The sequence below is a fragment of the Parasteatoda tepidariorum genome, chromosome 8 (assembly GCF_982258835.1).
Source record: "Parasteatoda tepidariorum strain Cologne lab strain chromosome 8, Ptep-v5.0, whole genome shotgun sequence".
Taxonomy (NCBI): domain Eukaryota; kingdom Metazoa; phylum Arthropoda; class Arachnida; order Araneae; family Theridiidae; genus Parasteatoda; species Parasteatoda tepidariorum.
In genome coordinates, this window is record NC_141762.1 from 78,891,165 (window position 1) to 78,914,368 (window position 23,204).

Below are 23,204 nucleotides of genomic sequence, written 5' to 3' on the forward strand. Positions count from 1 at the left end.
AAATTTAGAATACTTTAAATTTCTAAGATTTAGGTTAATACGACTGTTCCTTTTCCCTACTACAAATAATATTTTTTTTTTCAATTGGGTATAATATAAAAAAAACACAACTACTTCCACTTAGTATAGGAATAACATTTACCATGACGCAATGCTAAATTCTATGCCACTATCCACATAAATGCCACTATCCACATAAATCAATTATTAATCAAAAATCGAATATCCATTACTTTTCTTTATAATGTAATAAAATCTGGCGAGCAGCTATTTAAACGATCAAACACTTCGTTTGTTTATTTGTGGCTTGAAGTTAGGCTCGCAGAAAATGCCGTTCATGGGTTAAATTTAGTAGGAATAACACAACCTGTGACGTAGGCTATAGTATACCCAATTATATGTAAAAAAAAAAAAAAACAATTATTTACAATGACAAAACTATAAAAAACGTGATAATGCAATTTATCTGTTTAGTAAACTAAACAGAAAGAAAAATGAAACAAGTTTATATAACTATTCTACTAAAATGTTCAAAAAATTTTTCACTCAAAAATATACAAAATATTTATGCAAAGCGAACTGGACAACAAGTGTCATTTAATCAGAATTTAAGATTCTGTATGGTTAAAAATATACGCATTCTTCATGTGAAATAGGTGGACAACTAAGTGTCATTTAATCAGAATTTAAGATTCTGTGTGGTTAATGGGGTTATTTACCTGATGAAAGTCTGTATTCCCCGTTAAAATGGAGGAAAACAGAATTTCATGAAGCACAGTGAGATTTCCTAAGCTTTAATACATGTACCATTTCAAAATTTTTTTTACTTAAATTTCTTTTTATTTTTGTTATCCGTTTCTTGGTCATTCTTTCCTTTTCCTATTTTTCTCTTTCTTTTTATTTTTGTTACCCTTTACATTATTTTTTTAAATGTTTACCTTTACTGAAGCATCTTTAACTTTTATTTTTTCAACATTTTTAACCTTAACGTTTGGAAAATTTTGCTATCTAATGTGCAAAGATAAGTTGTCACTATTAGAATTAGCAGAGGTGATCAGTCGCTTACCAAATTGGGTAACAACTGGCCCTACACAATCAATAAACAAACAAAAATCTTCGCAAGTTTGCAACCCTAGTAAAGCATATGGTAATTCAGTATCAATTATGAAAAACTTAACTGAATTAACAATTTCGCCTATCTTAAGGGGAAACTCACAAATTTTGCTAAGTGTAAGTTGTCCTTTCGTTTGGGTAACATTTAAGTTCTCACATTTTTTAATAGAAATATTTAATTTTGACGCAAAGTCATTTGGTATTATATTCAATGTTGACCCGGTATCAGCGTTCAATAGTATCTCTTTATTTCCATTTTTATTTTGTTTTGGTTTCGGACGTCCCTTTAGGTATTTATTTTCCACTGTATATCTATTCAGGTATTTATCATTCACTTTATATCCGGATATAAATTGCTATTGTTTATTTGTCACATTTTGGACGTCTACATCAACAACATTGTTAGGGTTGTTTACACACGAGGAGCCCATGTGAAATTGATTCAAAAGTCCTTTCTTAGAGCAATATTTACATTGAGTTATTGGGTTCTCCTGTGTTGTATGATGTATTTTGGGTTTTGTCACATTCAGGGTTACATTTTTATTTTTAGGACAAGCCGAAGCTTTATGTCCTGGTGCATTACACTTAAAGCACTTAATGTCATATTTTGGGTTTTCTATTTTTTTCATATATGGTCCCTTATTATTTTGAAATTTATTTTTGTCTAAGTCACTTTTAATTTTTTCATAAATTTTAAGTTTTTGTTTAAATTCAAAAAGATTATTGGCTCTATAAAGAATTGTTTTATTATTTGTTTGGTCTGATATTCCCTGAATTACGTAAGTGATTAGAGCTAGTTATCAATATCACTTTGAGTAGCAATTTCTTTCATTTTTAGGAAATATTCATGAAGAGTTTCATTGTACCTTTGCTTTCTTTTTTGCAACATTGCATGGTCTTCTGCACTATTGCAACTAAGTCCAAATTCTTCAAGCAAAAGACCTTTTAATTTTTCATAAGAATTTAAATGAGTTTCATTTCTAATTAAAGTTAATGCATTACCATTCAAACATCTTTTTGCAAATAAAAACTTTTGCATATCTGTCAGTTTAAATAAATTGGCATGAGTTTCAAAATTTTCAAACCAAGAATTAATATTTCCATGCTTATTTCCATTAAACATAGGAGTCACTGCTTCAATATCAGAAAAATTTACTATTAATTTTGCTTCTGGTTCTCTATTATTTATGTCATTACTAGAACTTTGACTATAGGATACCATATCTTTATCAACACTACTTTTTGTACAGATAGAATTTAAACTAACTTGTGTAAATTGATTTACATAAGTTTTAATTGGTAAATGAGGTTCAAAATCAGTTTGAGTTTGTTTACTTTCAAACTGATTAGTTTCCACCTCATCTTCAGAGGGATTTTCAATTACTATAGAATTTTTCAAGTAATTGAAATCACATAAACAAGTTAAGATGTGTTTAGCAATTTCATTTTTATTTCCCTCACTGGAAATATTTGAAATATCTGAAATTTTGACTAATTCTGACAAATTTAAAATTATCACAAATTTCTTTAAGTTTGTTTGAAAATTCATCAACGTTAATTTCAAAAAAAAATTCTGAAAATTTAGTATTTTATTACGATTTAATTTTGATAATTCATCCGGAAATAAAAGTTTAAATAATAACTTAATTTTGTTTGCCTTCACTACTTTAATTGATGTTTGAACCACATCTATTTCTTTCAAAAACATTTTAAATGCACTTTAAATGCAATATTATATCAAAATTAAAAAAAAAACATTGATGTTTCTTCTAATCTATCGTCAGTAAGTATTAAAATATCGAATAAATGTAATTATATCCACGAATAAATTAATATCAAATCGGATGTAATAAATATTTCGGACATTCACCAAAGCGACTATGTGATTGTCAACATTCACCGGTGAAAGTCAACAACCACCGATTTCGGTGATTCACAGTAAGATGCACATCATTTACATAATAACCTCATCAGGACGTTTATTTCATATTTTGCTTAAATAGCATTTGGCTTTCTATAGAATGCCTAGGCAATGTGTGAAATATAAATCTATTCCTATATATATATATATATATATATATATATATATATATATATATATATATATATATATATATATATATATATATATATATATATATATATATATATATATATATATATATATATATATATATATATATATATATATATATATTACTTCTTTATGCTTCTGATATATTTCTCATTCATTATTTTTTTGCATAAAGTATTTTCAAATTTAAATACTTTCAAGTTATGTAAAAATTAAAAGTTCTATGTAAAAATAATGGAAACACTTCTATACTAATACATTTTTTCATATTTCTCGAGAAGTAATATTTATAATTTCTGATGTGTTTAGATCATGCGATTTTTCATACATATCAATATTATTTTTATTATTATGTATTATTTTTTCGTCATCTTTTAACACATACTTGAACCCACGTGCCGGCGTTTCATACTTTGCCGGTAACATATATATTAGCACAATAAAGATTAAATTAATGAAAAGACAAGAAATATTATTTAACAAAATTGTTTTTAAAAGCTATTTAAAAAAATATTTATTTGAAGAAAAAAATTACTAAAAACCTAGAAAACAAAATAATGAAAACATATAATCTCGTCATCAACTCACGCGATTATATCCGCAAAAAGGAGTGCTTTCTAATATTGCATCAATATAGCCAAAGCAAAAAATATCAGTACAATACAATAGCGTGAGGAGCACTCAAATAAAAATTGAAACGAAAATTGAACACATTCAGTTAAAAATATACGAAATAAAATTATCAAACAAACAACAGAAAAACGCAGAACAAAACATTAAATGTAATCTACAAAGTGAGTAACGAATTTAAATAAACTTATACGTATCGGAATCTTTCAATAATGATTTAAAATGTTTTCGTAATGAGCCTGCTAGATTACAAGAAGCCCAAATAGAGATTAGAAGTGTAAATAGACGGATCTTTTATGGCGCGTTCGTACAGCAGTACTGAAGCGACTTCTTACTACATTACTGAAGCAAAGTTGATATTTTAGTTTCCTTGGATTGACCCTAAAATGGATGCTAGCAAGGTAATGATATTATATTGGATAATTTAAAGTTTATACAATTTAATTTTACAATTTCAATTATTTTAGAAATTTAGCATTTACTTAAAAGAAAACATGACGTGAACCGTTTGCACAAATTTTTAGCCACGGATTCACCAAATTTGATTTGTGCATTGTAAAAATATAAATTTAACTAACAGAGAAGTTTCTAGTAAATTGATTAATAATAATAACATACAATTAACTCAATAACTCGTACTGCTGTAAGAATGCGCCGGGAAAGATCCCTTTATTTACGCTTCCAACCCCTATTTGCACTTTTGTTTTTATATTTTGCAATCTGGCAGGCTTATTACAAAAACATTTTAAATCATTCTGGAAAGATTTCGGTACCGTAAACCGGGGCGAGTCTACCCATTTTAGTTTTATTTAATTTTCACTATTTCAAATTGCAAATAAAAAAAATTTACCGACGGAGGACTTAGTTCAGACTCTATGGAAGATGGCGCTGTAGTAGTTTGATCCGTTTTTATTTATTTGGTGTCTTTTTAACCAACCTGTTCAAACGTCTTTTGAGAGATTTGTATTGAAAATCAGCAAACTTTTAGTTGGTGCTCCGTAAATATATTATTATTATTACTATTTTCACTTTGGTTAAGTGATAAACTTATCTAAGATTAAGATTACATTAATTTTTTATGAAAAAAACCAAAAAGAATGTAAGTTTTGCTGTTGTAAACAAAAAGCCAGAATTCGCGGGGCGAGTCTACCCATTCGTATTTAGTTTTAATAAAGCATAATAATATAATTTAGAACTTTGTTTATATTAAAATTAAGTCATTTTAAATGAATTTGAGTATATTATTTTAATTCTGCATTGATAAATTTATCATTAATAAGAAAATTTATAGGTTAAATATAAATGTAAATATAAAATATGTTTATTTTACCTATTTTTTCAATTTTTATATTACAAAATTAACTTTTTTTATTTAATGCAAGTTAAATAAATTATTATTTATAAATTATTATTACCTCCCAAAAGAATGGGAAAAGAATTTTTCATGATTCCCAATGTTTGAAATTCGATTTTGTTAATAATCTTTAATTATTATTATTTATTAATTTTTTAATTGTAAATTTATATTAATTTTAATTTATTTTTATCAACAATGATCAGATAAAAATGTTATTTTATAATGTTAATGATTATAAAAACAAAACTGTGATCAAAATGTGATAATCGATCAAATACTCAATTTGTGTTATTTTATGAATAAAAAAAATGGAATATATAATAAAGTTATGAATTTTACTTCATAAATATCCTATATAGTAACTAAAATAACAATTTAATAGTAAAATTTGATTATTTACAATATTAATATTAATATTTACAATTATTTACAATATTAACATTCATTTTAGTAGAATGGGTAGACTCGCCCCATACGAGAGATTTGTCAGCAGTTCTATAAAAATATACAGTAGCAGCGTAACTGTTAATATTTTCTAAAATCGATTTCACAGCTTTAAAGAGGGATAAATAGCGATTCCGAAACACCTATTAAAAGCCTTTTTTCTTTAATATTTACAAAAGTTTGACCACTTGCAAGTTGACAAACTGAAAAAATGGGTAGACTCTCCCCGGTTTACGGTACGTGTAAGTTCATTGGAATTCTCTACCCACTTTATAGACAACGTTTTGTGTTTTGTTTTGTATTTTTCTGTTTTTATGCTTCATATATTTTATGTCGTATATTTTTTACTTAATGTGATCTATTTTCGTTTAAATTTTTTTGAGTGCTCCTCACAATATTGTATTGATATATTTTGCTTTGGCTATATTAATGCAATATTAGAAAGCAGTCCTTTTTGGTTATAGAATAGTGGGAGCTGATGACGAGAGTACATCTTTTCATTATTTTGTTTTCCAGCTTTTTAATATTTTTTTTTTAATAATTCTGAAAAATATTTTATTTTAATAGTTTTTCCTCTTCTCATTAATTTTTATTATATTATTTTGATGTTTTTCTCTGTTTTATATATATATATATATGAACAAAATGTGATTTTTACATAAACTAAGATGTAATCTTAATAATGCGAATGTTTAATTTAATGTGTGGCAATTTATTTGCGCAGATGATATTTTATGTTATGAAATCGAATTGAAAAATACTTTCAATGAAATAGTACGTTTTTTTTTCGATGGATGTAAATTCCTAAGTACCAAAGCCTTTTTTAGATTAGCGGCTGCCTTCAATCTAATTTCACCGTTGTTGTTGTTGTTGCTACTTATCTCCATAAGTTTGACGTTGTCAGACCAGATCCATAAATTCTCCGACGAGTAAAAAGTCGGAGACAAGGAGAGAAGAAGTGTTAAATTCTGCCCGAAGAAGACCCAAGCAGCTTGAAATATGTTCAGCTGAAGCCTGATGTCAGTGGCATTTTGGGCAAAGATGGTAGAATTTTATATCCTCAGAAAAAGTAAGACATTTTAGATGTCCACTGGCAAGGCGTGAAAAGCAAGTATTGGTTTTTCTGTCGCATGGAAGAATCAACCACTGTCCCGACTTACTAGCCCTATACCAATCACGAGCGGGGGGCACCGGCCAAAGCCTTCTACTTAAGTTTTTCATCTGAGAAAAAAGTTCTAGGTTTGGTAAGTTTATCAGATGCAGAAGTTGGCAGGCTGCAACCGTTCTTTGCTAGACTGTCTGCCTTCTCGTTACCAAATAGATCCACATGGGATGGGATCAACTGGAAATGAATATCATGTTGAAGTGAGATGCACTTCAACTTGTGGAGGATAGATATACTTGTCTTATCACCAACATAGATCCAATTATTAAGATGTTCCATTGAACTTCAGTTATCAGTCAGAATCCAGAGATTTCCATAATAATTTTCCCTCAAAATGGCTTCAAGTCCCGCATCCACTGCCAGTAATTCACTTCAAAAAATGTAACAGAAGTCTGGGTTCTGTTGACTAAAAGTAAAAGTTTTGTGAGGTGTTTCAATATAAATGCCACTACCTGCAAGATTGTCAGTTTTACTGCCATCGGTATGCACATGTCACTTGAAGGGATATTATTTATGATTTCCAAGGCTAGTTGTCTAAGATGTTCCGGTAGAGTATTCTTTTTATTGATGGAGGAAGAAAGATTGTATTGAAAATGAACCCTGTAAAAATCTTCTGTTGGCGTCATGCAGAAATGAAAGGAATGTGGCTCAAAATTTTTAGCAATAGCATTTTGAGACGAAGCCTGACTAAAAGGGCTCTGGTGGTTTTCCCAATTACAAAGTTACTTTGAGGTATTGTTTTGAGAGCCATAACTGTAAAGTTTGCTAAAGTATTTTGTAAGGCTGGCCAGTAAGGCTGGCTCTATGAAATATTTCATCGATAAGTCAGGAAAACGTTTGAAATTTTGAGTCCCTTAATGTTATTTTCCCATTTTATGTATTTCACAGTATTTCTCAAACAAATTAAGAGAAAAAAATTTTTGTTCACAAATGTTTAACTCACTTATGCTAAAAAAAGGAATATAATAATTTTTAAAAATATTTTTCATTTGAAGTTAAAGAGCGATGAGACTATCTTAAATCGTAAGAATAAATCATTTTGTGGTATTTCAGCGCTCATAATTTAGATTGTTTTAAATGTGAGCAATCTGTGCCACAAAAAATGCATGCATTAAAATAAGAATAATTTAATTTGAATTTCAATGTTAATTAAAAAATAAGAATTTTGATGCTAAGTTAAAGGTATTATATTTTATCGTTTTTTACATAGTTTAGTAATAGTCAATATTTTTTATTATAGAAACCACTTTTAAACTTCCGGAATATTCTGAAAAATTAAATTCAAGTATTTGTTGAGTCCAAAAGATGATATTTTACGATTTCATCAAGAACAATGGTAAGTTCTATAATTTTGTATACTAAATATTTTAGCAAAATATTTCTTATATAAAATTTTAGCATATAATTACTAAATAATTTACTAAATATTTAAATTTACTAAGTAATTTAGAAAAAGGTCCAGAGCAGTTTTTTCAGGCTTGCAATTATATTAACGGCAATATTGAACTTAAGCAAGTTACAAAAACAGGTTCTCCAACCAATAATTTATTTACTAATTTCGACACAAATAAAATTCACAATTTTTAAGAAATGATAAAAGTATTTTTTTTATTGCATTCAGTTAATTAGTTTAGGTTAAGGGCAGATCGATATAGATAAAAAAATTTTGAAACTGCAAAAAAACCTGAATTTTTCAATGCTCCTGGGTTTCGGTCTTTGATAATGCAATTGAGGGCTTTATGGTTTTTATATTTTAAATTTTCATTTCATTTTCTATTGCTGTTTTTATGTTTATATGGTGAGGCTGGACATTTTTCAGGGAACAGAAGCAAAGTTTATTGTGTTATAATTAAGCTAGTCTTCTTTTTATACAAGCATACATTAAAATTGCTTTACTTTGCTCAGTGTTTTTCGAATCGCGTCTTTGAGGCTTCTAAAATGTTTGCTTGTTAAATTTTTCATGTTAATAGATCTCTTCAAAATTGCTGAATTTTCTGAAGCATAACAGCAGCTGACGAAAATCTGGGCAACACAAAACAATATTACTATACTAAATAAGAAATAACACGAATTGACTTAAGCGAAAGAGGCTCAGAGAGTCCATACGCAAGACGGCAAGCACCACCTAACGAATGCAACCCCACAACATCACGAGGACGAAGGAACAGACCACGAAGCCCGCTACCCAGAGGGTGGCCGTACCAATGACCTGATGACCATTCAATACGGGCCGAAGGCAGATATGCCGCCTCCTTTCTGCGGTCCACCAGACGGTACCCTCAGATTAAAAAGTCTGCGAACCTTCTTTATTTAAAACGAGAGAACATAGAACAGTTAAAAACTGACATATTTATATATTTGGCATCTTCGTATGATAAGCCATATATATATATATATATATATATATATATATATATATATATATATATATATATATATATATATATATATATATATATATATATATATATATATATATATATATATATATATATATATATATATATATATATATATATATATATATATATATATATTGCAAAAAGAAATTTTCAAAACAAAATTTTGTTTTATCCGTTATCGGAAATTCTATTTCAGCGTTTATAGCATTATTGAAAAAAAAAATAGGTGTCAAGTCGCTTTTCTCGACACCAATTGTGAAGCACTTAAGTTATTTTTTCAATTGTAAATGGGAGCGTCAGAATAGATCGAGTTGTAGTTTTTCTTCTTCTTCGAATTCAATCTATTGCTCTCTGGTATATACAAGGGAAAGGTCTGCTTTAGAGAACTTTGGCTAGTATTCAAGCGTGATCGGAGCTTTTGACTTGCTTCTTGACAATTTATGCACCTGCTCTTTGCCTTAAAAGTCTTCGCATGGTTTTTAGTCTAATTACACTTAGAGTATGTCTTGTGTCTCAGACAGTCTTTCGCCATGTGTTCTAATCAGTTACACTGCTGGCGGCACAGTGCTCTAATATATTCGTTGTGGCTTTTTCCGTCCAAATTCAAAATAATTTTTCTTGGTTCGAGTGAATCCCTTTTCAAGTTTTAATTGGGAAATAAACTTTAAACTCTGCTTCGTTAGCTCTCTGTTACTTACCCAGAAAGAAGGAATCAAGGCTTTTTGATGACGACCTCTTTAACTTCAAATCGAATAATAATAGTCTTGGTTTCTTCCTCGTAAGTGTATTTCTCATTAAGGCCATTATCTTTAAATTCTCCAGTAAATTTTACAACTTCTCTTCTCTTTTTGACTGCTTTTGGAGTAGAACTTCTATTCTAGTCTCTTCCCTCAGAACCTACTTTTTGAAGAATTTATTTTTCTCCTTAATGAGTTCTTCAACGTCTTCGGAATTTTGTTCCTCTCTGGCGGGCCTCGACATTACCCTGTGTTCCAATATTCCTACTAATATATACGAATATATTCCTACTTTTAATGGCCTCTATTCCTACTTTTAATGGCCTCTATCCTCCATATTCCTGCGAATATATTTCTACTTTTAATGGCATCTGCTCCCAATTTAGGCTCTTTTTTATTTAACTTAATTTTCGCGTTCAATGCATTTTTGGCCTCTTGCTGTTGCTCTTTTGTGTACGACTAGAATTCATTCTGTAGCACGATGAAATGCTGTTCAAATGCTATTGCCATCAACTTCGAACCAACCCTTCAAAACAAAAACAAAAAACAAAAAATGCGAAGATATCATCTCTAGATCATCTCACACGTTTGTATCTGAAAATAGGAGAGCTATATATATATATATACTCACCGGAGCCATTATATTATGACCACTCTGCTAATAACATGTAGGACAAACTTTAGCCCTCAAAACTGCTAGCACCCGCCGTGGCATTGATTCCACAAGGTGCTGATAAGTTGTCTGAGGTATCTGGTACCAAGCGATCACCAACTGGTCCAGCAATTCCCTCCCATTGCGAAGGGGTATCGTGGCAGCACGGATTCGATTTTCCAAGTAGGACCACAAATGCTCTATTGGATTAAGATCAGGTGAATTTGGGGGCCAAGACATGAGTTGAAAGTCACTGGAATGTTCCTCGACGATTCGACCCTTATGACATAGTGCATTATCCTGTTGGTAAACACCATCCCCCGCAGGAAAAACTGTTGCCATGAATGGATGAACCTGGTCTGCAACTATGTTCAAGTAGCTTACAGACGTCAGGGATTGTTCTATGAGGATTATGGGTCCTAATGTGCCCCATGAAAGCATGACAATTTTTAAACATGACAATTCGGACCAAAAAATTTCCTCAAATTTAAAGTCTTCAAAACAATCTAAATTTTTTTTTGTATACTTCTAAAGTTGCATTTATTAATATCTTTCACACAGCAGTGTAGTTTATTGTCATTTACTCGAAAAAATAAAATAAAATAGAAATTCACCAAATCTTGAATGCCAGGAAAATGACATATTAGTTTAGAAGTTTAAAAAACAGTCATTTTAAGTTAATAGTATGTAACTCAACTTAAGCCTTTATGTTAGATGGACAATGAATTGCTTAAATTAATTCTTTTCATCCACTGCAGAAAGAATCAAAATTTTTTGTTGTTGCTGATATGTACAGAATAAATTTGTGTATAATAATCAGTCATTAAATGAATAAATAGCTTTGATTACCTTCAACCATATTACAATCATACATAAACTTGGTATTAGGTTAATATTTGCTTTTCCTCCTTACAGTATTAGCAGTTAAAAGAAATTTTTGGTAACACTTCAATGTCCTGCAATTTATAAGCCAGGAAAATGACAGCCAGGATAATGACAAATTCGCCATTTTATAGCATATAACTTTACTTTAATTTAATATTTTGTTCTAAGACGTTTACATTCTGCAGAAAACAACAGGATTTCTTAAAATAACTCAGATAAATCTATGTAGTTTATGTTATTAATGGTTTCAAGAAGACAGGAAAATGACAACACAAAAACCTACTCATCATGAAAAATTTCTTGAAGCAGAAAGACACAATTTTTTGAACCAGAAAATTTGTTCTTTATTCATGCAACAAGACATGTTCATATAGGAGGGTGTCTAATCAATCTATTAACATAAGATATTGATTGCTGGCTCTATCTATTTCGGTTAAATATCACTAAATAAAAGTAGTCAGGAAAATGACATATTTTCTAGGGACAAACAAATTATTGACAGAAAAAATTATTTTAAACGAAGTTTTTGTAAATAATACCCTCTGCGTATATTCTAGAAATGCTTATGCCGGTTGAGATAAAAAAATTAGATATCGGAAAATTTAAGGGAAGTTTTGAAGCTAGTTATAATAGGAAATATTGTTTGGGACATGCCAGGAAAATGACAATTTGAAGTTCAATTAAATTTTTTAACTATACAAAACAGTCAATACTAGTGCAAAGTCATTTTAGATAGAATGCTAACAGCAATGCAATTTATTAATTTTTTTTAAAAAAAAGTTCTTTTAGTATTATAGTATTAGATCCTGGAGCAAGGGACAGTGAATTGTCATATTTCCATATTTCGTGAGAATCACCCATATATATATATATATATATATATATATATATATATATATATATATATATATATATATATATATATATATATATATATATATATATATATATATATATATATATATATATATATATATATATATAATTTTTTCTAATGTTTTAAAAATAATTTTATTTTAATGATTTTTCTTCTTCTCTTTTCATGAATCTTTATTATTTTTTCGATATTATTAACTTATTTTATGATTTCTATATACTTGCAGCTAATGCGCAGTAAATAATACTCATTAATTTGTTTAATTTTCTTCGTTTTTCTCTTTTTTCTTTTCATCCTTTTTATCTAAATTGTGCTAATTATATATATAAATATATATTGTAACGAATGTCTTCTTTTTAGGTGTCCTAAATGAAGTGAAAATTCGAGCAATGGATCTAAGAATTGTGTATTTTGCAATTGCCATTTATGTTTTATTGGTGAAATTAGTGATACCATGGGTTATGAAAAACCGAAAACCATTTGCTTTAAAAAAAACTCTAATTGTTTACAATTTGCTATCCTCTTTCCTGAATGGTCTTCTCGGATATCATGTAAGAAACAGTTAATGTTGTATACCAATGTTGTTCCCTTAGCATAGAAAGCCCTAACTGTATCGAAAAAATTTTGCAAAAATGTGGCTTAATTAATTTTTTCAATAAATTAATTTTTTGATTAAAATTTCAATTAATTATTCCAATTAATTAATTTTTAAAATTTATTTTAATAAAATTTTAGAGATTATATAAACGTCACCAGTTAGAGACATATGGGCAGGAAATAAAAGCGTAGCAGAATCTTCATTCCATTGAACATTCTGAAATTTTCTAAGAAATAGCGGATTTCTTTTTGCGCAGGGAAGACATCAGAATATGTGAAAAAGGTTAACTTGTAACTTTCAAACTTTGTATATTGCGCAAAAAAAATTAATAAATAAATAAATAATTGGAACTCCCTGAATAACTTTTGATCTAATAATCGGATCTTCATGTTCCAGCACTCAATCTTAATAAGGACCTAAAATATGGTAATTAATCAGCGCAGACGATATTTTAGATTTTAAGCACAGTTAAAATTCGATTTTTGCAGAACTATTCGACTGATTTCGGCCAACTTTAGTTTTTTGCCATGAAAAATTATATTCTTTAGAATAATGTAAAAAATATTTACCTTACAATTTAAATTTTTTTCAACTAGTGATAAATAAAATAATAAAAAATAATAAATATTTGCAAAAAATTATTTTTTCGCATGGAATTGTTTTTAATAAACGAATCTTTTAATTGTATATCCAAATTCGAAATTAAAATTTTTTTTTGCTAGCATAAATGAAAAAATAAAAAATAATAAATATTTACGATGAGTTATTTTTTGTGTGGAATTAACTTTGGAGAAACGGAGTTTTATAATTGCGTGCAAAAAATTCTCAATTCACTTAAAAAGTTCCCGATGCATGGGAAAATAAACAAAAAGTTAAATTATGAGGTCCAAATTTTGGACCACTCTCCTGAACAAGCTATTGATACCATATTTCCTTAATTTCGGCTACCCATTATATTATGGGTATCAAAAACCCGAATCGGTCGTAAAACAGGTACATTTATTTTAAAAAAAATGCTTTTTTTGTGTCTGATTTCCTAATTTAAAATATCATTTGCACTTATTAATTAACGTTAAAAATGTGTTCTAGATAGTGAAGATTTAGTTATTAGATCAGTGGTTATTAAATGCAAAGTTATTCAGGGTGTTCCGTATATACATATTTTTTTTAGCACTGTACACATCATCAATATGTAGAAAAAAAGTATTCAATTGTTTGATTCTTATTTTGCTACCATAGCTCACCCATAGTATACTAATGTAATTTAGGCTGACTTTGTACTCTTTTTAAAATTAAGTTCCAAATATATAAAAGAAATAAATCCTGTTCAAACCTTAATTTCTGAACATTTCGGTTCGAATGAGTTTTAGTTAGCCGTAGAAAACCTAATAATGCAGTACATATACTAGTATTATAGTTACTGCGTATGCATAGTGTAAATGCCATATTTTTTAAATTATCAATGGAGTCATTAACAGTTCGGCAGTTTTTTTTTAATGGCCACCCGAAACAGAATTAGGCTTACATTTCTCTTGTAAAAGACCCGAATATAATTTTATATTTCAATTTTCAGTTCGTTGTTTCCAACTCGAAAAAGAAATTTCATCGTTTCTTATATTCGCATTAGTGTTTTATATAATAGGATAGAAGGAACTTAAGATAACTCTATTCACATAAAAATATTTAAACAGTCGAAGAGTGTTTTTCAGTGCTTAAAGTAAACAGTGGAGAAAGAAGACGAAAACCTGATATAACGTATCCATTTTGGATCAATTTATTAAAAAAATGAGAATTTAGTTTTATTAGTTGAATTCTAAAAGTTCAGTGATTTCAAACTTGAATGAAAAATGTATGTTTTTAAAAAAAGCTGTTTGCGTGTCGTTTCTCATCAGTAACATCACAGCCGCTAGAGCACGGGACTTATCTACAGTGGGTACAAGTGGCAAATTCAGCCTCAGATAAAAATTTAAATTGGTATGTTTTGGATAAACATTTAATAAAAAATTAAAAATAATTATAAAAAAATAATTTATAATTAATTTTTTTAATCTAAATTAAAATTGAAATAAAAAATTTTATTTTTATTTTAAGCCTCAATTTCTCAATTGTGATAAGTTTTGACTGTCAAAAAATGTCTGCGATTTTTTGCCATCATTTTCGGTGCCGATATTGAGTGTAGTTATTTTGATGAGACCTTTATTTTGATGAGATGAAATTCTAAAATTGTATTTCGGTGAATCTAACAATGTAAAGTCATCGGGAAGGACCACGAAAAATAAAATAATGAAATTGTTTTAAATTGTACCCGTTTACACTTTTCCGCTTTGTGAATGATTCCACAATGTTAATTAATATGTTTTTGGGAATGATTCCATAATGCTAATCGATATCGTTTTGTGAATGATTCTATTATGTTAATCAATAACGTTTTGTGAATGATTCTATAATGCTAATTAATCTAAATTATTAAGTAGAGATATTTAATAGCATTTAATTGCACATTTACGATTTCTTTTACCTTATCAGCTAGTAAATACTAAAGGTATTTATTGTTGCGACTATTAGTGAGTAATTATTACTGTTTACGAATGTAAACTGTTTCTTTTAGTACTAAAGGAACAGCCACGAGAATTTTCGGTTTATTTTACATGAACAATTTTAAATCATCTCATCATTAAAATGTTCTTAAAAAATTAAACAGTTAGAGTAGAATTTGAGAACACCATTTGTATAATGTATTTATTATATATAAACTTTTTTTCAGATGTTTTGTCACTTATATGAAAATTGGAATGTTAGATGTAGCGTGAGGAATGCTTCAAAGGAGGTTAAAAATAACTATGCAACTGTAAGCTTTATTTAGTTCATCTCATTATCAAAACATAAAAGGTTTATTCCCTTAAAAAGGCTATTTACATGCGTTTTTACATCATAATTAAACATGTCAAATGACTGTATAGACTGATTTTACATTTTTAACGTAAAATACACATTTACTTCATCTACTCAGTCTTTCAGTTCTTCCAAAGTCGTTATGATAAATTGTTTTTTTTTAAACGTTTTTTTTTGCTCTGGAATGTTTTATGTGCTGTATTAGGTCTGCGTATTCCTTTACCTTAAAGAAATTTTTTTCAGTTTAAGTTCATTTTGTTTTGGCAGGAAAAAAAACTCTTAAAAAATGCATTGGATTGCAATATGATGTTTTGATATCCAATACAAAGCTAATTAAATCAGTGATTAAGTGCACAATTTGATTTAATTAAAGTTGTGAATTATTAAATTGTCCTCCAAAAGTACCATTGTGCTAATCAGTTTATTGGGTTTGTATAAAATATTAGCATATGTTGTACAGAACATTTTTATAAGGCTCAATACCGAAAATATGAAATTTCATTGATGAAAACCGTTGTTATAGATAAATACGATAACTGTCATGGAAACAGCTTTTTGCGAAATATTAAAAAAAAAATAGAAAGTAAACGAAGCCACTAGAAAAAATAATTAAATATCCTTCAATAAACTCATAGTTTCATAGTAAGCTATCATAGTAAGATAAGATAAACTCATAGTTTACTCTTATTCATCCGAACTGCATTTTAGTTGTAAGGCAGGTTTAGCATGTCATGTCATTTCATTTGCCATAGGAATATCTTATGGCATTTTTTTATGGCAAACCTATGGCAAATTTTCCTAAGGGTTGTAAGGCTGGTTTATAGCATGTCATGTCATTTCTACCGTAGCTGCCTACATAGCAGATTAAGCTGGCAAGCTTAAAAAAGCACATTATAGCTCCTTCAGATGTCTACCTTTCCATGATTTGGACGAAGCTTAAGCAACAAATAAGCATGAGATCCTTGTATACAACTTATCATGTAATTGTTATTTAAGCTAGCTGTATAGCATTTGATGCTAGTTAGCATTATGAAGCTTATTATAGCATGAAAATCTAGCAGACAAAGCAATACATAGCAGAAACTAGCATTTTTTGTTGCTGCTACTCGTATGAATTTTGATTTGGGTATCAATGGCAATAATTAATTGTTCACATTTCTTTTTGTTCATAAATTTTAAATTCTCAAACTTTATATCATTATTCTTGAAATAAAAATGTCATAAATTTTGTGTATAAAAAAATCAGTTCTAATAGGTTAACGGTTATAGTTCGAAAACAAATAGAACAATGACAGGTTCTGATTTACTCAGTGTGGGGAGAGGAGTATTAGACCATGTCAACTGTCGTCTATGAAAAGGTACCCCTACATAGAGTCGAGTTAACATGTCTTATATACTAGAGAATTGTAGTTGTAATTTTGTAGTGATAGATACGCTACAGTACTCCCCTTCCAGAATTATATCTGTGATAGAATTCGATGAATGGATACCACTAGTTGAATCATTGCTGTCTTTGTGCGAAACCGGGAGAGCTGTATTAAGATCACCATACTTTATGAGTGCTGAATGTGAGAGGTGTATTAACATCACGTTGTTGTCGCTCCCGTGTTGCCTTTAGTAGTCGAGTGTATGCAAGCCGGCGTTGTGGGTGATTGAGAAGAAACTGAATAGCAACAGTGCGAGGAGGTGGATAAAGTCGCAGCCGCAAGCAGAAAGTCAACTATTCAATGTGGACTATCCATCGAAGTAGGCGTTTCCAAATCGAAGTGGGCGTTACTGTCAAGATAGGCGTGTTCACAACACGTCCGAAGGTCACCAATGTGGGGAGAGGAGTATTAGACCATGTCAACTGTCGTCTATGAAAAGGTACCCCTACATAGAGTCGAGTTAACATGTCTTATATACTAGTGAATTGTAGTTGTAATTTTGTAGTGGTAGATACGCTACACTCAGGTCTCCTGCTACCGATAATACAAATAGGTGCATCGAATATAAAGCAAGAAGTTTTTTCTTTGCTGTTGTATGTAGTACCAATATGATTGTATTATCTACAAGTCCAGTTTTCCAAGATAAGCAGTCTCCATCACATATTTTCATGATAAGTAAATAAATGAAAGTTTGCCTATACTCACTTTTTCTTTCCTATAAATTTCAAATTAGTAATGAAGTAGAAAGAAAATTTGGGATGAGAAGTTTCTCCCATGTTATGGCGTCCTCTTAAGGGACAAAAGGAGGGCATGGGCAGTGCCTATGGGGGAAGCTCCCTAGGCGTTAAACTATGATGAATTCTAGCAGTAGTTGTTTCTTGCGTTCCATGCACTGATTCACGATAGGTGCCCGCACGAATGGGATAGACAAAGAGTGCAACAGAGATGAAAAGACTGACCCAGTTCTGTTGACATTGAAGATGAGTCTTCAGGCCATAATGTGGTCATCGACTAATCTTTAAAATTTTTTTTTTTTTTTTTTTTTTTTTTTTTTTTTTTTTTTTTTTTTTTTGCTTTTAGATGCAATAACAACATCCCTCCTTGCTATTTTTTACAAATTTGCGTTACGGTATACATTGGAAAATATTTCAGAGGTGACATGCTTTCAAACTCTTGATCAGTTTAGGTATATCTTCCGATATTTTTTGCTCATCTTCATCGTTTTCATCACTATTAACGGGAGCAAACATTAATCAGATATTGACGGAATTGCAAAGTAATGGGATGTGTGTTGCAATCGATATACTCATCAACTTCGGAAAATCTTCTGACATACAATTTTATACTAAAGGGCCAATGTTCCCCCTTGGATACCGCGAAGCTATTAACCCCGAGAAACTTTATTAAAAACACATTTGTAATACATTTTAGTTGACACTGCCCAACGCAATAGAAATCAAATTCAGAGCTTCCAGAGCATTAATTTTTGCTTAAGAAGCGTCTTGTAGATCACTGGAATCATGAAAAAGAAACGATTACCTAACCGATTGTTTAGTGTAACGCTTTTTACGTGATTGGACTATTCCAAGATTAGAAAGATTGAAGTTTAACGGAAAAAAATCCCGTCACAAATCTTATAATTTTAGCTCCCATACTTCCTTAAAACCCTCTTCCCGGGCTTTACCCATTCAACCACCGCTCTGATTTTGAATAACGGAAAAATCCATCTCCCTCACCGAAGGACTTAAAGATAAAATCGAAAGAATGTCTGAAAAACAGCTAATTAACACGTCTCTTTTTTAAGAAAAAAGAAAAAAAAAAGACGAAGTCGAAGAAAAATAAACTTCAGGAAAAGTATTGTGCCAGCTTTGAGGAGAAAAATAATTTTGATCGTTTAGAAAAACGCATAAAGCGGGATTTTCTTATGAAGGGTAAAGTAAAATCCTAGCAAATACAACATCATTGGTATAAGCATTTTTTACGAACTAGAAAATAACGGAATAACGAAATAACGTACGAAATGGACACCGTAAAACCGGGGTTCTACTGTACAGCAAGCAGTATAAAAAAATAATAATGTGAAGTGCAGTAAAGGTATATGTTACAGCTACAAAATTAATTTGTGACCTGTGCAGTATTATTGCAGAATAATCACCAACCACAAAGCAATAATGGCGATTCTAAAGAGAGATTAATGAAATTTTTTTTTGTTGACCTGTTTTTTTATTAACTTCTACAAAGCACTCTGATATATAAGGGAAGGAACCACAGTCATTAGTTTCTTACATACTTCTTTCTTTTCCTCAGCGTAGCCCTTTTTGACACTAGTAGAGTTATAACTATATTTTAAGTATTTTATTCAGAGAATTATGTTTCTATGAGGAAAAGTAGATGCTGCAATGTAATATAAAAGTTAAAATTGTATACTGTAACCGTAACCTCAAAATGTTTTAAAAATCACCACAATTTCGATCGCATAACTCAAAAATAAAATAACTAAAAATATAAAAAATAACGAAATAAAATTTTTCGTTGAAGGGTCTAGAATATTGGTTGCTAGAGGGAGTATTTTTATGACCACTCTGTATCTGTATGATTTCATAAAGCTGTATTTAACAGAGACAAGTTTTGATAAATGATTAAACTTTGTTTCGGTAATGCTTTATTTTATAAGTTTTACTAATATTTCAATATATCCAGTTTATTTCCACCAATAATAAACTTTTTATACTTTTGTCTTAACAGAAAGGATTCAATTTGATTTCGTATAACGCCTTACTGAAGTTTATAGAATGGTTTGATACTGTAAGTAAATTATATTTTTTTACATATATATCCTAATTTCTTAGCAATTTTCTTATAACTATTATTTAACGAAACTCTTAAAGAAGATATTTTTCTTTCACTTTGATCAATTTATGGGGACAAATAATTAAATAAAGAAGTACAAAAAACTTAGGGCAAATGAAAGTTTACATCTGTAAAAAAGGAAACTTAGAATTATATGTTGTATAAATCTCATACTGGTTGAGATTTCACAATTTTAAAAACACCGAAAATAACTAAATAACGAAATAAGTAAGATAATAACGAATATAAGTAAATAACAAAATAAGTTCCATAAGTAAAAGACAAAAGTGCAGTGATAGTGATGAACGCTTAAATATTAAATAAATGATAAGGTATTTTATTAACAGACAAATTAAATCGCATTCTTACAGGCTGATTTAAAATTATCAAATATTTCTTTAAAAATGAAATATTAAATTTCTACATTTATATACCTGCACTATTTGTTCAGAACTCGAAGACAACTTAACAGGAAACACCCTTTTTTTCTTTCCGATTTGGATCTTTAAGAAATTTGTCTTTACATTTAAGTTTACATATGGCGCTGTAATCGGTGCTGTAATTTCTGAAATATTAATATACTTACTTTATGTATTCAATGATACAAAACTCGACTACTCCCTAATCTCAGCTACTGGTAGTGGGATAAGAGACAACTTTTAAAACTTCTCTGTGAACGGCACTCTTTCCTTTCCGATTTGGATTTTTCAGAAATTTGACTTGAAGGTCTTTACATTTTGGTTCACAGATGACGCTGTAACCACCAAAGGAAAATGGCGTTGAATTTGCTTAAATGGAGACACTTGCAGAAATGAACTGTAGAACAAGAAAAAAAAAGGAAATTTACTTGTTTGATTTTTGAAATCTTAACTTATGGACACCAAATTCCTAGTTCCCCTTTAACTGAGGTTACTCCCAAAAATGTGTTTTGTGTCATTCGCTACAAACCATGATAATACTCATATATTATTTCACGAAAGTTGTAAATTAAATCTAAAACTTCATTTTTCATATAGATGAATCGTTCTGATATTCGAATATCTTTTACTGAAATGTATTTGTTTTTCAGATATTTTTCGCCCTTAGAAAGAAAAATTCACAAATTACTCATCTTCATGTGATTCACCACACCGGCATATCTTTATTTCCCTTTTATTTCTCCAAGCTTGAACTGCCTAGTAAGATTAATTTTTTACATTTATTTTTTCTTAAAGCAAAAAGAAAAAGTAGTGTTTCTGGGTGTAATGTGAATCATTCAAAAATAATGAGGTCATTTCACTCTCAGAAATAAAACTCTCCCCTTTGACGGATCAACAGTCCTAGAGCTATATTTCGTCAATTTTGACTTAGAGAATCATTTCATCCCGAAATCGCGCTATTCGCAACAAAACGGAAACTCTCAAATTCGAAATCTCATCATAGTGCTTTGTTAGAGATTGTTAACTAGAATGACGAAACTGGGATGAAGACTAGACGATCGAAAACAAAGTGACGAAAGAAGCCGACCGGTATGTATGATAGTCGAGGAATTGGTCTTGATCCCAGATGTGAATTCCGCAACGGAACAGGTGTAATTTATCTCTCTGTTCTATCTGTCTTGTGTAGTTAACGTGGCATTTATCGTTGAGCGTGCCCACGATGTAGCAATTATCAGAAAAGTTAGATATATTAGGCACTACAAGTTGTTCTTTGGAGAGAGTAATAAAATGTCGAAAAATTTCTTTACCATTGACGAAACTCGTTTCCTCGAAGAAATGATGATTTGTCAATTTGATGAAAAGTTTCCTCGGAACATATATCAGGACACGGTATCGTCAAAAGTGAAAAAAGTTTCGCGAAATTTGAGTATCCATTTTTTCCAAATATTAGAAATCGAAAAAATCGAAGAGTTATAATTTTCCATAGAAATAAATATGGGTTTCAGTTTATTTTGCTTATCATGTAACATATATCATAATTATATCATGTATTAATAACAGTTCATTACATGGGCAATGCTGTGAAAAATGGACGGAAAAAGAAACACACTATTTTTTGCTTTCTTCTTACAAAAACTATATTTTTTCAACAAATTTATATAAATAATTAAAAATTTTGCAACAAATGTGTCTTCTAACTGAGAAAAAAATAAAACAATAATATTTAGAAAATAACCATCATGCCCAACACTTTCCTGACTACAAAATTAAAAGAAGTGGTTCGTGAAATATTTTAGTTTAAATGGTCTGCAATAGCAAGCAGCAGAAAAAAGTGTATATACTTATTTTAATTGTTGGAAAATCCTAACGGTTAGGTCAGAAAGTTGTACGGTAAAGTTTTTGTCCTCTATTTTACGCCTCCTGTTCTGAGTATGAAAATTCTGCTAAATATAGTTATAATTAAAAGTCATAGCTTTTTCCTTTTTCATAAAATTTAAAAAGACACATGTAACTCTTGATATTTGAAATGGTATTGGGCTGTTCGGAATTTTTTTTCCTAATGAAGTGAGTAATTACATTATATCGTAAATACTTTATTGAATTATATATTACCCTTTTTTGTCCAGTAGATTTTGAAATTTGTCTAGCAGTAATATGATTTCATATTAATGAAATATTTCTTTTTGCGCTCATAAATGTCTGTTCTTGGCTTGCAAAAATATGATCCAGGTATTGTTTGACCTCCTCCTTTGAAGTGAAGGTATTGTTGTTTAAAATATATTTCATTTTAACGCGTATGAGTACTAGTACTTGTATCATTCGATATAACGTACTTGTATCGTTCTAACGTATCATGCAAGTAAACCTTTTATTTTTCAAGACAGGCAATGGGTGTGACTCGAAATAATAGTAATAGTAACTACTGTCATTATTTTGGATTGAATTTGCAATACAGTATTTTGTAAATTTCAGGTTTTAGTTATATTCTTGGCTCTAACATTAACTGTGTGATTCATGTGTTCATGTATCTATATTATGGATTGGCAGCCATTGGTCCTCATGTTCAAATATATTTAGGGTGGAAAAAGTATTTGACAATGATACAAATCGTAAGTAGATTTAAAACTTGAATTTAAATTAAAATATGGTTTATCAGTTTTTTTTAATCTCATTTACTGTCTT

The 23,204-nt window shown here is 29.5% G+C and overlaps 1 protein-coding gene and 1 pseudogene across 4 annotated transcripts in view; one reads left to right on the forward strand and one right to left on the reverse strand.

The window, feature by feature from the left end:
* The window catches only part of LOC107451291 (very long chain fatty acid elongase 4), a 69,866-nt gene that overhangs the window by 42,310 nt on the left and 4,352 nt on the right, over positions 1–23,204 (forward strand). For 3 of the 4 annotated variants that reach the window (XM_087169213.1, XM_043056108.3, XM_087169212.1), the window contains exons 2-7: positions 8,024–8,119; positions 12,697–12,887; positions 15,699–15,782; positions 19,999–20,058; positions 21,173–21,281; positions 22,995–23,131. In XM_087169213.1, coding sequence (XP_087025339.1) covers positions 8,089–8,119; positions 12,697–12,887; positions 15,699–15,782; positions 19,999–20,058; positions 21,173–21,281; positions 22,995–23,131 — 612 coding nt within the window. In that variant the 5' untranslated portion in view covers positions 8,024–8,088. Of the gene's footprint in view, positions 1–4,094; positions 4,219–8,023; positions 8,120–12,696; positions 12,888–15,698; positions 15,783–19,998; positions 20,059–21,172; positions 21,282–22,994; positions 23,132–23,204 lie in introns of those variants that run through there. The other variant, XM_087169214.1, reaches the window with a different exon arrangement.
* On the reverse strand, positions 6,459–7,416 carry LOC147806464 (uncharacterized; annotated as a pseudogene).